Source organism: Dromiciops gliroides, chromosome 4 (assembly GCF_019393635.1).
Source record: "Dromiciops gliroides isolate mDroGli1 chromosome 4, mDroGli1.pri, whole genome shotgun sequence".
Taxonomy (NCBI): domain Eukaryota; kingdom Metazoa; phylum Chordata; class Mammalia; order Microbiotheria; family Microbiotheriidae; genus Dromiciops; species Dromiciops gliroides.
The window spans coordinates 119027489-119044036 of record NC_057864.1 but is presented as its reverse complement, the minus strand read 5'-3'; the positions used below and the strand labels follow the sequence as shown (position 1 = coordinate 119044036).

The 16548-nt window shown below is 35.3% G+C and overlaps 1 protein-coding gene across 1 annotated transcript in view; it reads left to right on the top strand.

Moving 5' to 3' along the window:
* GPATCH2 (G-patch domain containing 2) overlaps positions 1–16548 on the top strand; it is a 263500-nt gene that overhangs the window by 160900 nt on the left and 86052 nt on the right. The window contains exon 6 of the mRNA XM_043962791.1: positions 1816–1883. Within this exon, the coding sequence (XP_043818726.1) occupies positions 1816–1883 (68 nt within the window). The remainder of the gene's footprint in view (positions 1–1815; positions 1884–16548) is intronic.

The following is a 16548-nucleotide window of genomic DNA, read 5'->3' as shown; positions in this document are numbered from 1 at the left end:
AAAACACCATAAGAAGATCAAGTAGATAGAAATACTTAAAATTTTTTCATTTGATGCTGTAAATCTTTTGGGGTTTTTCCAACAGTTGAAATGGACTTAGAGATATATATGAGAAATCTGAGAAATTCACTGTCTGATTGTTTGTGACTAGATTGAAAGCTTACATTTATATTATTGTATAAATTAGTTACAAATTCAGTGGTATTATGTTCAGATATATTGTTTCACCTGGCAATTTATCACATGGGTTCATGTGAGATTTCTTCATTTATTAAATTTTGGATTATGTTTTTCAAGCCAGATCAAGACTTAAACATTTTTCCATAAGTATTGCTGCAAGTAAACAAGCAATTTGAGTCCAGAAAATAGCTTCTGCTTCTGTCAACATGTTGTTTATTTTTTCCATGAGATAAAAAGTTCAGTTTTCTGATATTTGTACCAAGATAAAGTCAGTAAACAAGATTAATATAGTGTGGAAAAGGTTGTCAGCAGCCCTGGCAAAGGAAATAAGTTGCCTGTACACAGAACATACTGTAAACTGAATAAAAGTGTCAGGTCCACCATGAGATAATGTGATCATGAACCTCTAACAAAGCATGACATAGGCCCGGTCGGCTTTTCTCACAGCCACAGTGTAGAAAATGGATTACTGTATGCCAGGGATGCCCCCTGGAATAGCATGAAAACCTCATTTTGAGATGAACACTGGAGGTAGTCCTGGAGTTGGGCCACATGTTTACCTATGGTTCCCAAGTAACCATTTGGTTATTAGCATCAGCAGTAGTGAATATTTAAACTGTTTTAGTTTTTAGAATTTTGAAACCTCTTTGCCATCTAATTTTTTAACCAAATGAAAGACAATATCATTTCAGTGATGTGTTCTTCAGTGTTTTTAAACTATCTAATATATCACCATACCTTTTTAAATCCTGTATCTTAAGTGGTAATTCTATAATTACAGAATGTTAGCCTGTGTATAGCAGACAATATTAGAAATTCACGATGTTCTGATGGTTTCCATACTTGCAAACATGTACTCTGATAGGGTGAGAATAATATTTCATTGTGCAATATTAATATTTTTAGATTTGGCATGTGTGGATCTCACAAATCTTTCTAATTAATAAAATGTAAAAGGCTTTCTAAGGAAATCAAGAAGTGAATTAGGTAGTGGGCATTCTAATTCTAAATTGATCCTTGGACTTCTTAAATTGGCTTGATTTGAGTCTGTGAACAGAGAAATAAAGTTTCTTTTTGTTAGTGAAATGCATTTTGTTTTTTTGTAAGTGGGAAGATAATATACATTATTTCTTAGCTTTTTAATATGTAAAAAAGAACACATTTGATGATTTAAGCTAGTGTATGCATTTAAATGTGTGCATTATAACAGGCGTTACTTATGTTTATAAATGAACTATGCATATAGTTCTATAAAATACAAAGGTGGTCAACAAAAACCTAATTAAGTAAAACCATTTTTTTCCCAAATAAAATTAAATATATGAGCAATGGAACAATGTTCTCAAATAAATAGCCCGATGGTTTAGTTCTCAGTATTATAAAACATTATTTTTAAATGTACTTTTAAAAAATAGTCCCAAACTACTGTCCTATAAGCCATGAAAACAGTAGATGGCCAGCTCATAGAAATGGTCAGGCTTTCATTCAGTAGTTATTCATTAGACTCTGAGAACCTTTTTTAGAACATGTTCTTCTGTGTTATTTTATCTATTTTAGATGTCATGTAGCCTTCCATTATTTACTGTCTTTTTTGTAAACTCTTTTCTTCTCTCGTGTTTTATTTGATCTCTTCAGGTTGCTGCGTCTGGCCCAGTAAGCAACAAGAGAATGGTTCACTTTTCCCCCGATTCCCATCACCATGAGTGAGTATGCTCTGTCTATACTGTATATCATTATTAGTGACCTGCATGTATATAGTCTTTTCAGAGTCTTCTGATTCTTTTCACACATACAATGATAACTCTGTGTACCTTTTAAAAGGTATTTGTTACAAAGTGAGGGCAGATGGTAGAATGAGAGGTAACCTAGGATGCAGCTTGTTTTTCACAACCCCAAATAAACAAGAAAAGCACCCCAAAATGCAGCAAACTAGGAACAACAGAAAGAATATAATAGGAAGAAGTCAACCTATGATAATTCTTAAAGAAAAAAATAACTGAAAACCAGTTCACCAGCCTGTCTCTACAGGCATTTGGATCCTGAGCATGCTTCTTCCTTCTCCTTCCCCTCCACTCCCTGTACCCCAATCCACACACACATAGAGAATCCGTGGCTGCACCTGCAGGCGAGTCACTGAATCCCTAAGGACAGGTTTAGTTTAGACATGGACTTAGGGGTAAAGTCCTGTGGACATGGCAGGTTAAGATCAATGAAACAGACCAGACCCAAGGCTCCAGAGAAAGGAAAGGGAGTGACTGTGGGAAAGTATAGCTTCTCAGGCAAACAAAAGTGCTTCTACTTTTCAAGGGGGACCAAAGAGATGCAGCACTGATTATAGCTATTTAATACTGTACAAGAAGAAACAAGCAGTCAGCATAAAGACAGAGAGAAAGGTAGAAAAGGGACCAAATTACAACAATTTCTAAGTGCTTCACCTGGGCAGTGGCTCAGGATATTCTCTCCCAAGACCTTCCTGAACAGCTCTCCAAGGTCAGCCCTAGGGTTGAATGAGAGTCCTCTAATCACAGAGCATACAGAAGCAAAAGTACTGATGGTAATAAGCACATCTATAGCAAGAAAACAATGGAAAAACCAGAAGATCTGTTAAAGATCACCAAAAGTCATCTGAGAAGTAGGACCCAGAAAATCAAATGAAAGAGCCACAGTGAATAATCATTTCATAACAAGGTGATCTGAGTCACAATCGTCTGCAGAAGTTAAAGTGTTACAACAAATTCTGCAGCAGCGCCTAGAACAATATAATAATTAAAAGAATCCCAAGAGTATTTGAAAAAATCAGGGAATTAAGTGAAAATAGTTTTTAATTATAGAAATTGGAGCTCTTAAAGAAATCCATAAGACAACCAAGAATTCAAGTCAATAAGCATTTATTAAGTCCTTATTATGTGCCAATATCACTAAGTACTGGGGATACAAAGAAAGACAAAAACAGGACCTACCCTCAAAGAGTTCTCAATTTGATGGGGAGACAACTTGCAAACAACTATACATAAAAATATATTCAGGATAAAGTGGAAGCAAAGTTAGGTACTAACATTAAGAAGTCCAGGAAAATTTCTTTTAGAAGGTGAGAGTTTCACTAAGACTTGAGGGAAGCCAAGGAAGGCAGGAGGTAGATAGGAGGAGTGAGTGCATGCTGGGTATGGGGACAGACAGTAAAAACACATGGTGTCAGCAGATGAAGTGTCTTAAATGAGAAACAGCCAGAAGGCTAATGTGACTGGAAAGCAGAGTGCATAGAAAGAATTAAAACAAAAGAAAACTGGAAAGGTAGGAAGGGACCAGGCTGGAAGGGTTTTACAAGCCAAACATGATTATATATTTGCTCCTGGAGGCAATGGGGAGATACTGGAGCTTATTGGATGAGGTGAAGAGTAGTAACATGATTAGACTTGCACTTGAGGAAAATCACTTGGACTGCTCAGTGGAACTTGGGTTCAGTTCTGTGTATGTTGAATGTGAGACACTGAATTCAGGATGTCCAGTAGACATCTGAGATGTAAGATTGGAGGTCTTGAGAAAAGTTAGGGCTCAGTAAATAGATCTCAGCATCATAGAGATGATAATTTGAATTCATGGGATTGTATGAGATCACCAAGCAAAATATGTAAAAAATTTTAACTGCTCCTAATCTGAAAAACTTATAGCTGTGAGCTATCTGAAAAATTCTAACTAGCTGAAAAATTATATCTGGCTTATAAGTCCTGCCGCGGTTGCCATTCATGTAAAAAATATTTTAACTGCCTTAGCTATAATTAGCTGGCTGGCTGGCTATCTGTAAAACTATAGCTGGTAAAGCTATAGCTGGCTATTGGCTGCCTAAGCCAGTCTGTAAGAGCCGTTTAAAAAAATCCCCAACTGCTTCTCCCAGACCATGAGAAAGAGCCTCTTTCAATTTAAGCAAATACCAGGGTTTATTGAGGTGAATAAACTTAAAAGATAAGGATAACAAAAGTAAAATACGACCTGACTGCGTTTTAACTTTCTCCATAGCTTCTCCTCTCCTTTCACTGCTCTGCTTCTCTGTCTGTCTCTGTAGCGTCCTTGCATCTCCTTTCTCTCTAGCTATCCTCCGCTTCTTCTCCTACCGTGCCTGCTTTCACTACCAACCGACCTCCTCCTAAGTCTTCACTACCTCATCTTTCACTACCCCCGCTAGCTCCTTCACTTTCACTGTTAGCCATCTCCCCTACTAACTGAAAGCCCCCTGGCTCCGCTTGTGCTTCCGCATAAAAAACCCTTTCTTTCGAAGGAAACAGGCTGACCAACGCCTGCCCACAGGTACCAAGCTAATTCGCTGGTGCCCCCAGGGCAGGCCCAGCCCTGTGCCAGGAACACCCAAATCTGGGAGCTGGGCAAAGGAAGCTTCCATGTGTCCCTGAGGCCTCTAGTGCACATCCCCACTGAGTGGGGCCTTGGCTGGACGTGGCACAAGTGAGGCTTATGTGCCTGGGGCAGTTTCTGGAGAGCAATTGAGCTGGGTGAGGGGCAGCCTGTTTGGGGTGCCCGAGGCTAATTTTAGCCGCTCACAAATATTATAATAGGGAGAAAGGAAGAGAGATCATACCTTGGAGCACCTCCATAATTAGCAAGTATTATCTGAATGAAGATCCAGTGAAGGAAACTAAGAAGGAGCAGACAGATAGGTAGAAATGGAAACGAAACGTGAACAGTTTCACAAAAAACTAAAGAAGAGAGGGTATAAAAAAAGGGGGGTCAGTAATGTCAAAGGCCATGGAGAGGTCAAGAGGGATGAAAATTTTTAAAAGGCTATTAGATTAGGCAAGTAAGAGATCACTTTTTACTTTGGAGAGGGAAGTTTCAGTTAAATAATGAAGTCAAAAGTCAGACTACAGAAAATTAACTCGGAGAAGAAATAATGCAGATACCAAATATAGATGGCCTTCTCAAGGAGATCAGACATATATGTATATAATGGAGAAGACATATAGGATAATAACTTTGCAAAAATGGGCATATCCAGTGAGGTGGTTTTGTTGTTTGTTTTTTTGGGTTTTGTTTTCTGTTTTGTTTTTTTGGGATGAGGAAAATGTGGGCATGTTTGTAGGAAGCAGGGAAAAGCAGTCAGTAGGCAGGAAGAAATTGAAAACTAATGTGAGTATGGATGATATAGGGGGCAATATGCTGAAGAAGACAGACTAGAACACTATCAGTCGTTAATGAAAAGCCTTAGTAAGGAGAGGCTAAACTCTTCATGTGAGATGTACAAAAGTAGAAGGGTGGAGGCATATGAAAGATATAGAATGAGAAGAAAAGAACAGGGTTCTTCATGAATGGCTTCAACTTTTTTCAGTGAAAAAAAAAGGTTCTCAGTTAAGAGTGAGAGAAGGTAGAGCCATGGGAAGCTTGAAAGGGGGAATGGTTCAGAAAAGCTTTTGTGGTGTGATAGTGAAACCATTAAGGAGATATAAAAGCACTGCCTTGCTACAATGAGAGCCTAGATGAACTTCTGTAAGATAAATTTGTAGCAGACCCAGTGAGCAAAGTTTCATGAATTGTTGTTTTCCAGCTTTATTTGGGAGCTTTTGCATAGGAGGGAAAACTGTAAATGGTGGGAGTGATCCATGGCTGGGGCTTGGCAAAGCAAAACAGATGATAGGATAAGGGACAAAGGACTTAAGTATAGAAGCTAGTATAAGTTTTTGAAAAGAAGTTTGAAACCAATAGATTAAGGTAGAGAAGTGGCCAGTGCAGGATTGATAGCCTGGAAAAGAACAGATGGGTTGAAAGATTGGAGGTTATGGTGAGAACGAAGAATAAGGTGAAGAATTACAGAGAAGAAAAGATGGAATGACAATGCTGTAGTGACATAAAGGGATTTTGGAGTTCTTGAACGTGGAAATGGGATAACTGACAGTTATAACAAGATCAAGTGTATGACCAGCTCTGAATAGCTGAGTTGGGTGCAGGAGTAGGTTATGGGAAATTCAGGAACAACTTGGAAATTAAAGTATTTGAGGGAATAACAGTATGTATGTTGAAGTATCCTAGTTTGAAGGTAGGAGTATAAGAGGAAAGAAAGACTTGAACAAGGCAATGAATGCATTATGGAAAGAAGGAAAGTGTTCCAGAAGTAGGTAGATGGCAGCAACTAGAATCTTGACTGGGTAATAGATACAGACTGAATGAACCTCAAGAGACAGAGAGGTTACTGAATAATGGCAATAGAGGGAAAGTCTACCAGTAACAATGGGGAATAAGAATATTCTCACTCCCCTATGGTGACCAGTAAGTTGGGGGATATAAGTGAAAATGCAAGCAGTTCTCCAAGGGGTGTCATCAGGAGGGAGCCAAGTCTCAATTGGAGACTTTAAGAATTTAGAACCAAAATAAAAATTGTCTCTAAAACAATAGGACAACAGACCAACAACAAAAATATAGGAGCAGAAAGAAAGTTATTAGAAAAAAATTAAAAGACAAAATTTGAAGAACATGTGAATAACAAATTAAAAGATAGGATAGGAAAAGATAATCTTAAGATTATGAATCATCCAGAAATAGAAACAAGAAAAACAAATCCTAATAATAAACTCTAAAATTCATCCAGGATATCCAAACTTATTAGATAGGCTTAAAGAATTTCTGACCAAAAAAAATCTCTAAACATATTCAACAACCAAAGAGAGAAAGAACAAAAGAATAAATTTGGTGTGCAATTTTTAAAAGTTGAATAAATCAATCAAAAAACCCCAGCTGAATGATAAGGTAGAAATTCTGAAATGAGTCCGTCAATAAGCATTTATTACCTGCCTGTTTTATGCACCAATAGAAATTCTGGATAGACACTGGGATACAAAGATAGGCAAAAGATAATCCTGCCTTCAAGAAGCTTACAGTTTAATGGAGGAGACAACAGGCAAACAAATATGTACAAACAAGTTATATACAACATATATGGGAAATATGCAGCAGAGAGAAGGCAGTAGAACTAAGAGCAATTATGAAAAGCTTTTGATAGAGGGGAGAATTTTATCTGGAATTTGAAGGAAGCCAGAGTAGCCAGCATCTGAATATGAGGAGGAAGAACATTCCCAGCATGTAGGACAACCAGAGAAAATGCCCAGAGCCAAGAGGTAGATTTTCTTGTTCAAGGAATATCAAGTAGGCCAGTATTATTGGATTGAGAAGTATGTGGGAAGGTGTAAGAAGTAAGAAGACTGGAAACAGTGAGGCAAAGGGAGCAGAGGAGTGGGTTAGTAAGCATTTTTAATGCCAAGCAGAAGATTTTGTATTTTATCTTGGAGGTAATAGGGAGCCACTAGGGTTTATTCAGTAGGGAGGTGATGTGGTCAGACCTGTGCTTTAGGAAAATCACTGAATAGAGGCCAGACTGGAGTAGAAAGAAACTTGTGGCCTAAGAGAAAGGGTCATATTTGAGATGTGTTCAAAGGTAAAATTGATAGGTCTTGACAACAGATTGATTAGAAGAGATTAATAAAATGGAAAACAAAAAGACCATTGAATTAATAAATAAAACTTTTTTAAGTGTATTAAAATAGGTAAACCATTAACCAACCTAATTTTTTTAAAAAGGGAAAATCCACTTGTTTATATCAAAAATGAAAAAGGAGAACTTTGAAGAAATAAAGACAGTTGTTAAAATCAGGTATTTCGTTTTGTTTATTTTCCTTAAGGAGGATGGGTAGCTAAAGGAATAGATTAGTAAAAAAATGAAAAAGTGATATCTGAAAAATAGAGATAATAATTTTTTTTAAAGCTGCTTGATTTTCCAAACTCAGTCTAGCTCACTTTCTTCCTCCTATACAATTATGGACACAGTTCTGTTTGTAGGCCTGAGCCCTGTGTATGCATTCATGTACTTGTAAATTCAATGGATTGGCCATTTATCAGCATGCCATAGTCTGGACAATAGACATTTTTCATCCATTTTGTTTAGGGGTTTTTTTGTTTGTTTTTTTTAGGTTATGTAGGAATATTATTCATAAAACTTGAAAGCATTTTACAAATAGTACAATGATTGATCCCATTACATTATGATTGATAGGATTGTTAGAATGATTTTGGTTTACTAGAATTCTGTTATAATCAATTAACCAACTAGCTTTCATTTAACCTTATTATATGTCAAACCCTGTTGCTAACTGTAGGGAATACTAAGAAAAACCTACAACAACCCCTGCCCTCAAATGACTTACATTCTAATGGGTGAGACAGTATGTACATAAATAGGTATAAACAAGATACATGCAGAGTAGCTACAATGTAACCCTTAGAGAGGAACACACTAGTATTATCAATTATGTGTTAACATATGTCAGTCACATATAGAGATACTTTGATTACATAGAGATCATTGTTGTAATACCCTATTCCATATAAAACATTATTTCCACGATATTGTAAAATAACAAACCTGGAATGGTGGACCAGGAATGGTTCTCATACTTTACCAATGGGGACTTTAGAGTTTTCTAATATAATTAGTCTAGTACCAGTTCCACTTCATGACAAAGTTTTAGGGAATCTGCTCCCATTGTTTCTCTAACACTTGACCATAAATGATTTCCTCAATAGGTCTTTATTAATTGTATGCCATTTGCCAGGCATTGTGCTTTGCCCTGGGGATACAGAGACAAAATGAAATAGTCCCTGCTTTTAAGGCACTTAAGAAGATATCTCTGAGACCCAATTTCCATTTCTCCTTCTCCTCTTCCATCTAATAAGCAAGGCAACTTAATCTGTAGTCAGAATCTGTACTCTGATTTTGCAGCATCATCACTGCCCTTTAGTATTAAATAGCCCTAAAGGAAAACAATCTCTTTATATTATTTGTTTTTAGGAACACTGGATCTGAATGTATTACTTACAGACTGAGATTTAACATGTTCAAAATTAACTCACTGTTTCCTTCTTAGATCTGTTCCTCCTTACTTTTTCCATTTTACTCTATGGTACTACCATTCTCCCAGTAATAAAATTACAGATCAGAGAGTTAGAAGAGACTTTGGCATACATCTAATCCAAACCCCTCCCATAGATGAACAAGATTCCTCTCTATGACATCCCAAACAAGTTGTCATCTTTATAAATATATTTAAATATACATAAATATATTTGATAATGTTTTAGACTTTGAGAAATTATAAAAATAAGACATTAATTGATTTTACAAAACTTAAGCCTTGAATTTAAGGAATTTTTAAATAGAAGACTACCACAAGTTAACAGCACCATTTTATATATATAAGACACAGATAAGCACAATTAGAGAAAAGGCACTAAATTCAAGAGCAACTTGATTGCTGTTATTTCTTAATTTTGACTTGTATGGGAAAATGCACAAGTTCCAAAGTCAAGAAAACACAGCAGTGTTTTTTAACCCAGCCTAACATGGATTTAACCCTTTACTAAAAGTTTTCAACTCAATCTCTTATGGGTACCAAACCACAATCTTAGTTTGAAAATGTCTGTGCAGCTGCTATTTCAATTCAGTGGGGAAAGAGTTAATCATTAATAAATATGTGTGTGTGTGTGTGTGTGTGTGTGTGTGTGTGTGTGTGTGTGTATATATATATATATATATATATATATAGTTACTATATAACTTTCCTACCATGCTACTGAGTTACTTTTCAACTCACTTATTTAAAGGCATACTTTTATAGAATCTATTGCTAAAGATTTGTAAAGCCAATGTAACACATTCTGAGGAACCCTAGAGAATATTGCTCTAATGAGATTTAGAATATACTCTGAGTTTAAAGTGTTGACAATTTCATAAAATAATACTTTACATTGTAGTCATTGCTTTGCATACAGAGTAGTAACTCACCCTTTGTATAATTTGTTACAGTACTTAAAGCCCAAATTTTAATATGTAGTTTTTTTTAAAGGGAAATGTTTAGTATATAATAATGAAATACTTATTAAATAAATGTGAAGCAATACATAAAGAGCTGCCTAAATATTTTACCTTAATTCTTCTAAGGGAGTTAATTTAGTGTCTGATTCCCTACTAGTAAAAAGAACACTAAGTTACCATATTATTTCATTGAGAATGCAAATGATTTATATATTTTAATAAGAACAAATTCAGATTTCCAACAACATTTAGAAATCTCAAAGCAGTCACGTTAAAACTTTTTTTACCTTTTCTTCTATACTGAGACTCAAAGTTATTGATTAATAACTTAATAGCTGCAGAGTTCTTCTATTCCTTTATTCTCTTTTGGTTTTGTCTTGTTTCTGTCACTATCATCTCAGTATTTATTTCTTGAATGCCAAATGGAGAAAAATTAATTACATTTAAAACTTTAGTCCTTGAATAAATTCATGATTTCATCAGTATGAGTATTTTCTCTAGGGATGCAAAGTGAAACCCCAGTCCTTGTTTTATCCTATGCCTTCTTTACCCATGATTTTCCATAAATCCTCAATAGACAATCAGCACAACAGGGTGGAGTTCTTCCTATTATTCTTTATGTCCTGATGAAAATGACCCACTGCTAGAATACTGACAATTTGTTTCTGTCTGTTTTCCTCCTGTATTCATTGAAAGAAGCCTAACACACAGTATAATATGATTAAATAAATGCTTGTTCAACTGAATTCAGTCAAATTAATTTGTTCTGTAGTCAAGAAGAAAAATACATGAGTAATTAAATAATAATAATAATAAAATATTTAAATAATAATTCAACTTAATTCCATTCAAATTTAAGTACCTACTGTGTGCTAGGTGCTGGGGATACAAAGAGGAAGATGACAAAATCTCTACATTCAAGAAGCCTATATTCTAATGCTATGGGGAGAAATAGAAGATAGATAGATAGATAGGTAGAATCATAAAACAAAGGAGGAAGTGATAAATGCAATAGAAAAATCCAAAATTTTATAAGAAATCAGATACTGTCAGGTCAGAGAAGGGGAAGAAATAAGGAAGGCTTCATGGAGAAGGTGGGGCCTGAATTGGGACTTGAAGAAAGGGACTTAAGCAGGTGAACATATGAGTAAGGAGTCTATTCAAGGTATGAGGGACAGGGTGGGCATATAAGCACCAAAATTGTTAAAAACCAACAAAAAGTACTAAGTCAGTGCATCAACAGTAATTTTTAAGCACACAGTATGCGTCAGGCAATGTGCTATATGCTGAAGATACAAAGAAAAACACAAACTATTTCAGACCTGAAGGAGTTTACATTTATAAGCACTTCTAGTTTGGTTTTATCATAGAATAAGTGAAGAGAAGTCACTGTATTTATACATAAAGTGGCTGAGAGCCAAAATAGTGCAGGGCAATAAGTGATATAAAGGAGGAGAAAAATAATTATTAAGTGATAAGTATAAATTGTAATTACTGTAGAACTATAGACCAATACATAGTGAATACAACAATTTTAAATAAAATCCTGTCAAAGATACTTCAGCAATTTGTCCAAGAAATCATTCATTATGACTAAGTTAGATTTAAACTAAGGACATAAAAATGGTTTAGCATTAGGAAACAATCATCACAAATAACCATATTAGAAATAGAAATCTCAAATTCCATGTTATCTCAATTGAGGCAAAAAAGGATTTGACAAAGTATAACTCGCATTTATGCTGTTAATTAAAAAAAAAAAAAAGAGGGGCAGCTAGGTGGCACAGTGGATAAAGCACCAGCCCTGGATTCAGGAGGACCTGAGTTCAAATCTAGCCTCAAACACTTGACACTTAGTAGGTGTGTGACCCTGGGCAAGTCACTTAACCCTCATTGCCCCACAAAAAAAAAAAGAAAAGAAATTTACAAAATAAAGGTATCATGAAAAGGATCTTAAACCAAAAGCAGGAATTATGTACAATGAGGATATACTAGTAATTTCCCAATAATTCAGGAGTAAAAATAATGCCCACTCTCTCCTCTATTCTTCGATATAGTTTAAGAAATGCTAACAGTAAGACAAGAAAGAAATTAAAGGCATAAAAATCGGCAAAGAAAAGAAATTTTGAAATCTCTATTTGCTGATAACATGGTGATTTCCTTAGAAAATCCTAGGGAACTGACAAAGATACTAATTGAGACAATTTATAGTTTGGTAGATTTCCAGACTACATAGTAAACTCACAAAAATACTTAGCATTTCTTTACAGGGTGTCCCAAAAGACTTTGTGCAGTTTTAAGCTATTAAAGCTTATCACAATAAGAATTTTAGGACAACTTGTATGATAACAATTCAAGATTCAATAAAAGAGAAATCCAATTCAAAATAACTACAAAATGTATAAAATATTTGGGGATCCAGCTACCAGAACACAAAAAATCCTTGAGTAGTTTCAAGAGCAAAAGATTCCTTAAATAAATAAAGAATAACTTAAATAGTTGGAAGAATACTTAGGGTTCATTGTTAAACCATGCCAGTGTAATAAAATGACAATACTGCCATAATTTATTTACAGTTTTATTATACTAATGAAACTATCAAAGGATACTTCATAGAGCTCAATAAAATAACATATTCATTTGGAGAAACAAAAAATGTAGAATACTTAAAGGAAACAACAAAGGGGAGGAAAGGATAAAAATTAAGTGAGAATGGTACTTTCAGAACTTAAATTATATTATAAAACGGCAGTCATCATAACTGTTGCATATTTGGGGGTGGGGATGGAGAGGAAAGAGAAGTAATGCTTAGTGTCATGGTACATGCTTGTAATCCCTGCTACTGGAGGATCCTGAGACTGATAAATACCTTAATTTGGGAACTCTACATTGGCTTAGTACTAATGCCAATCATTTTATCTAAATTAACTTTAATACAAATATGGTGAGCTCTCAGGAGTAGAATGCCACCAGACTACCTACAGAAGAATGGGCCATCACAGTTCAGAAAAATGGGACAGGGTAAAGTTTCTATGATGATCTGTTTGGGGCCCATGCATGATGTTGCAAGATTCCAGCCTTCACAACCCAGGCTGAGAGAGAAACAGAAATCAATGGAACATACTAGCGAAGGGAGAAGCAGAAACAATAGAACTTAGTGTTCAATAAGTTGCTTAGGAAACAACTCCAGATAGTGGAGAAGACAGGAAGTTGCCTGAGCTCTCTCCACTTTCCCTTGAAACAACTTTAAATCAAGCCTCAAAATGAGTTTTAGAGTGACAGAACCCACAAAAAGATGGGGTGAAGCAATTCCAACCTAAGATAATTTAGAAGGACTGCAGGAAAGATCTGTTTCAGTTGGGGAGTGTAACCCAGTGTAGTCAGTGTCCAGGTAAGACAATGAAAGGTCCAAAAACCAGCAAAGATCAGCAACCAAGGCCCTGCAGTCTGGCTTAGCAGGCCAGTGACAGACATGACTGGCTGTGAGGCCAATCCTGGAATCCCTGGTGCAAAAGGCAAGCGACCAGCCCCAGAGGTGTAGTAAGTCAGTGACCTGGCCCCTGCTCCCCTGTACTAGGAGCTTGGTGCAGTGCCTGCCTCCTGTGTTTCAGTAGCAGAGTTCAATTTTAAAAGTCATCAAAAAGGCTAGAAAAATGGTGGGGGTGGGGGGGGGGCAGACCCTGACCATATTAAGCTACTATGGTGACAGGGAAGATCAAACAAAAACTCAGAAGAGGACAACAATGTCAAAACATCTATATGTCAGTCCTCAAAGATAAATATGAATTGGTCACCAGCCCAGAAAGTCTTCCTGGAAGAGCTTAAATCCCTCAAAAGAAATTTTAAAAATCAAATAAGAGAGAGAGAGGAAAAATTGGAGAAAGAAATGAAAGTTACGCACAGGAATCATGAAAAAAGTTAACAAATTTTTTAAATGAAGCATAAAAATTAACTGAAAAAAACAAACTTCTTAGAAAGTAGAATTGGCCAAATGAAAAAGGAAGTACAAAAGCTAAGTGAAGAAAACAATTCCTTAAAAATTAAAACTGGACAAGTGGAAGCTAATGACTCTATGAGACATCAAGAATTAATTTTAAAGAAACAGAAGAATGAAAAAATAGTGGAAATGTAAAATATTTCACTGGAAAAACAATTGATTTGGAAAATAGATCCAGAAGAGATAATTTAAGAATTGTTGGACCATCTGAAAGCCATGATTTAAAAAAAAAAGAAAAGAGCCTGGCCAGCATCTTTCAAGAAATTGTCAAGGAAAACTGCCCTTATATCCTGGAACCAGAGGGTAAAATAGTAATTGAAAGAATCTACCTGAAATATCCCAAAATGAAAACTGTCAAGAATATCAGAGCCAAATTCAAGAACTTTCAGGTCAAAGAGAAAATATGGCAAGGAGCCAGAAAAAAACAATTCAGATATTGAGGAGTCACAGTCAGGATTACTCAAGATTTAGCAGCTTCTACTTTAAAGGAGCAGAGGGCTTGGAATGTGCTATTTTGGAAAGCAAAGGAACTAGGATTACAACCAAAAATAACCTATTCGGCAAAACTGAATATAATCCTTTAGGGAGGGGAGTATAAACAGGGGGGAAATAGGATAAATATCATAACTGTTAATGTGAATGGGATGAACTCTCCCATAAAACAGAAGTGGATAGCAGAGTGGATTACAAAACAGAATCCTACAATATGTTGCTCATAAGAAACACATTTGTAGTGGAGAGAGAGACATAGAGAGTAAATGTAAATGACTAGAAAAGAATTTGGAGAAAACTGAATAGGAATAGAAAGGAATATACCTTTTTTTCTCAGTAGTACATGACAGCTACACAGAAATTGACCATGTATTAGGGCATAAAAAACATCACAGTCAAATGTAGAAAGGCAGAAATAATAAATGCATCCTTTTCAGACCATGATGAATAAAAATTACAATTAATAAATGGCCATGGAAAGATAGATTAAAAATTAATTAGAAAGTAAGTAATCTAATCCTACAGAATGAGTTGGTCAAAGAACAAATCATAGAAACAGTAATAACATCAAAGAAAATTACTAGAATGAGAAAACATACCAAAATTTATCAGATGCAGCCAAAGTAGTACTTAGGGAAAAAGTTATCTCTATAAATAAAATAGAGAAAGAACACACCAATGAATAATGTGTACAATTTAAAAATCTAAAAAAAGGACAAATTAAAAATTCCCAATTAAGTACTAAATTAGAATTCCTGAAAATCAAAGAAAAGATTAATAAAATTGAAAATAAGATAATCATTGAACTGATAAATAAAACTAAAAGCTGACTTTATGAAAAAACCAATAAAAATAGATAAATGTTTGGTTAATTTGATTTTAAAATAAAAAATAAAACCAAATTATAGGTATAAAAATGAAAAGGGTGAACTTATCACCAATGCAGAGGAAATTAAAGCAATAATTAGGTGCTGTTTTGTCCAGTTGCATGCTAATAAATCTGACAATCTTAAGTGAACTGGATGAACATTTACAAAAATATATATTGCCCAAATTAATGGAAGAGGAAATAGAATCCTTTACTGCATTTTAGAAAAAGAAATTGAACAAGCCATCAATGAACTCCATAAGAAAAAAATCCTCAGGACCCAATGAATTTACAAGTGATTTCTACCAGACATTGAAAGAACAATTAATTCCGATGCTATATAAACTATTTGGGAAAATAGGGGAAGAAGGCGTCCTACAAAATTTCTTTTATGACACAAATATGCTCCTGGTGCCTAAACCAGAAAGAGTCAAAACAGAGAAAGACAACTATAAACCAATTTTCCTCATGGATATTGTTATGAAAAATTTTTAATAAAAATCTATCATGGAGATTATAGTATTATATCACCAGGATCACAAACTATGATCAAGTAGGATTAATACCAGGAATTCAGGGCTAGTCCAGCATTAGGAAAACTATCAGCATAATTGACCATATCAATAACAAAACCTACAGAAATCATGTGATTATCTCAATAGATTGTGATGTTTAAAATCTAGATTGTGGTCGCCAAAAATTAAAAGGCTTCAGTACCAGTCTTTGGGCATTAAACATTTATTAGAGCATACAGATATTTACAAAGAGTTCAGAAGGTTATGAAAAAGAAGTCCTACCTAGCCTGGAGTTCCAGCTTGGTTGGGTTCTTCCTGAAGTCCTCCTCCACAAGCCTGTTTTAATCAGGAACTCCTTCTCAAGCTGACTGTGGAAGCTTTTTTATAGTTCTGGAACAGAGGCAGTCCTTACACACTGCTTCAAGGTGATTGGTTGGCGTCATCCAAATCCAGTGGCTTTGAAGGTGTTCTCAAGTTGAGTTCACAGTCTAGTTTCTGATAACAATACCTTCTTAAGGGCTAGCCAGGTGTGATTACAATCCAATTAACTTGAAGTAGGCTTAATCAGCAGTCAATCACTCTCACTTGATTCAATCAGTCTCGATTAATCTCCAGATGGGTCTTTGAGTAT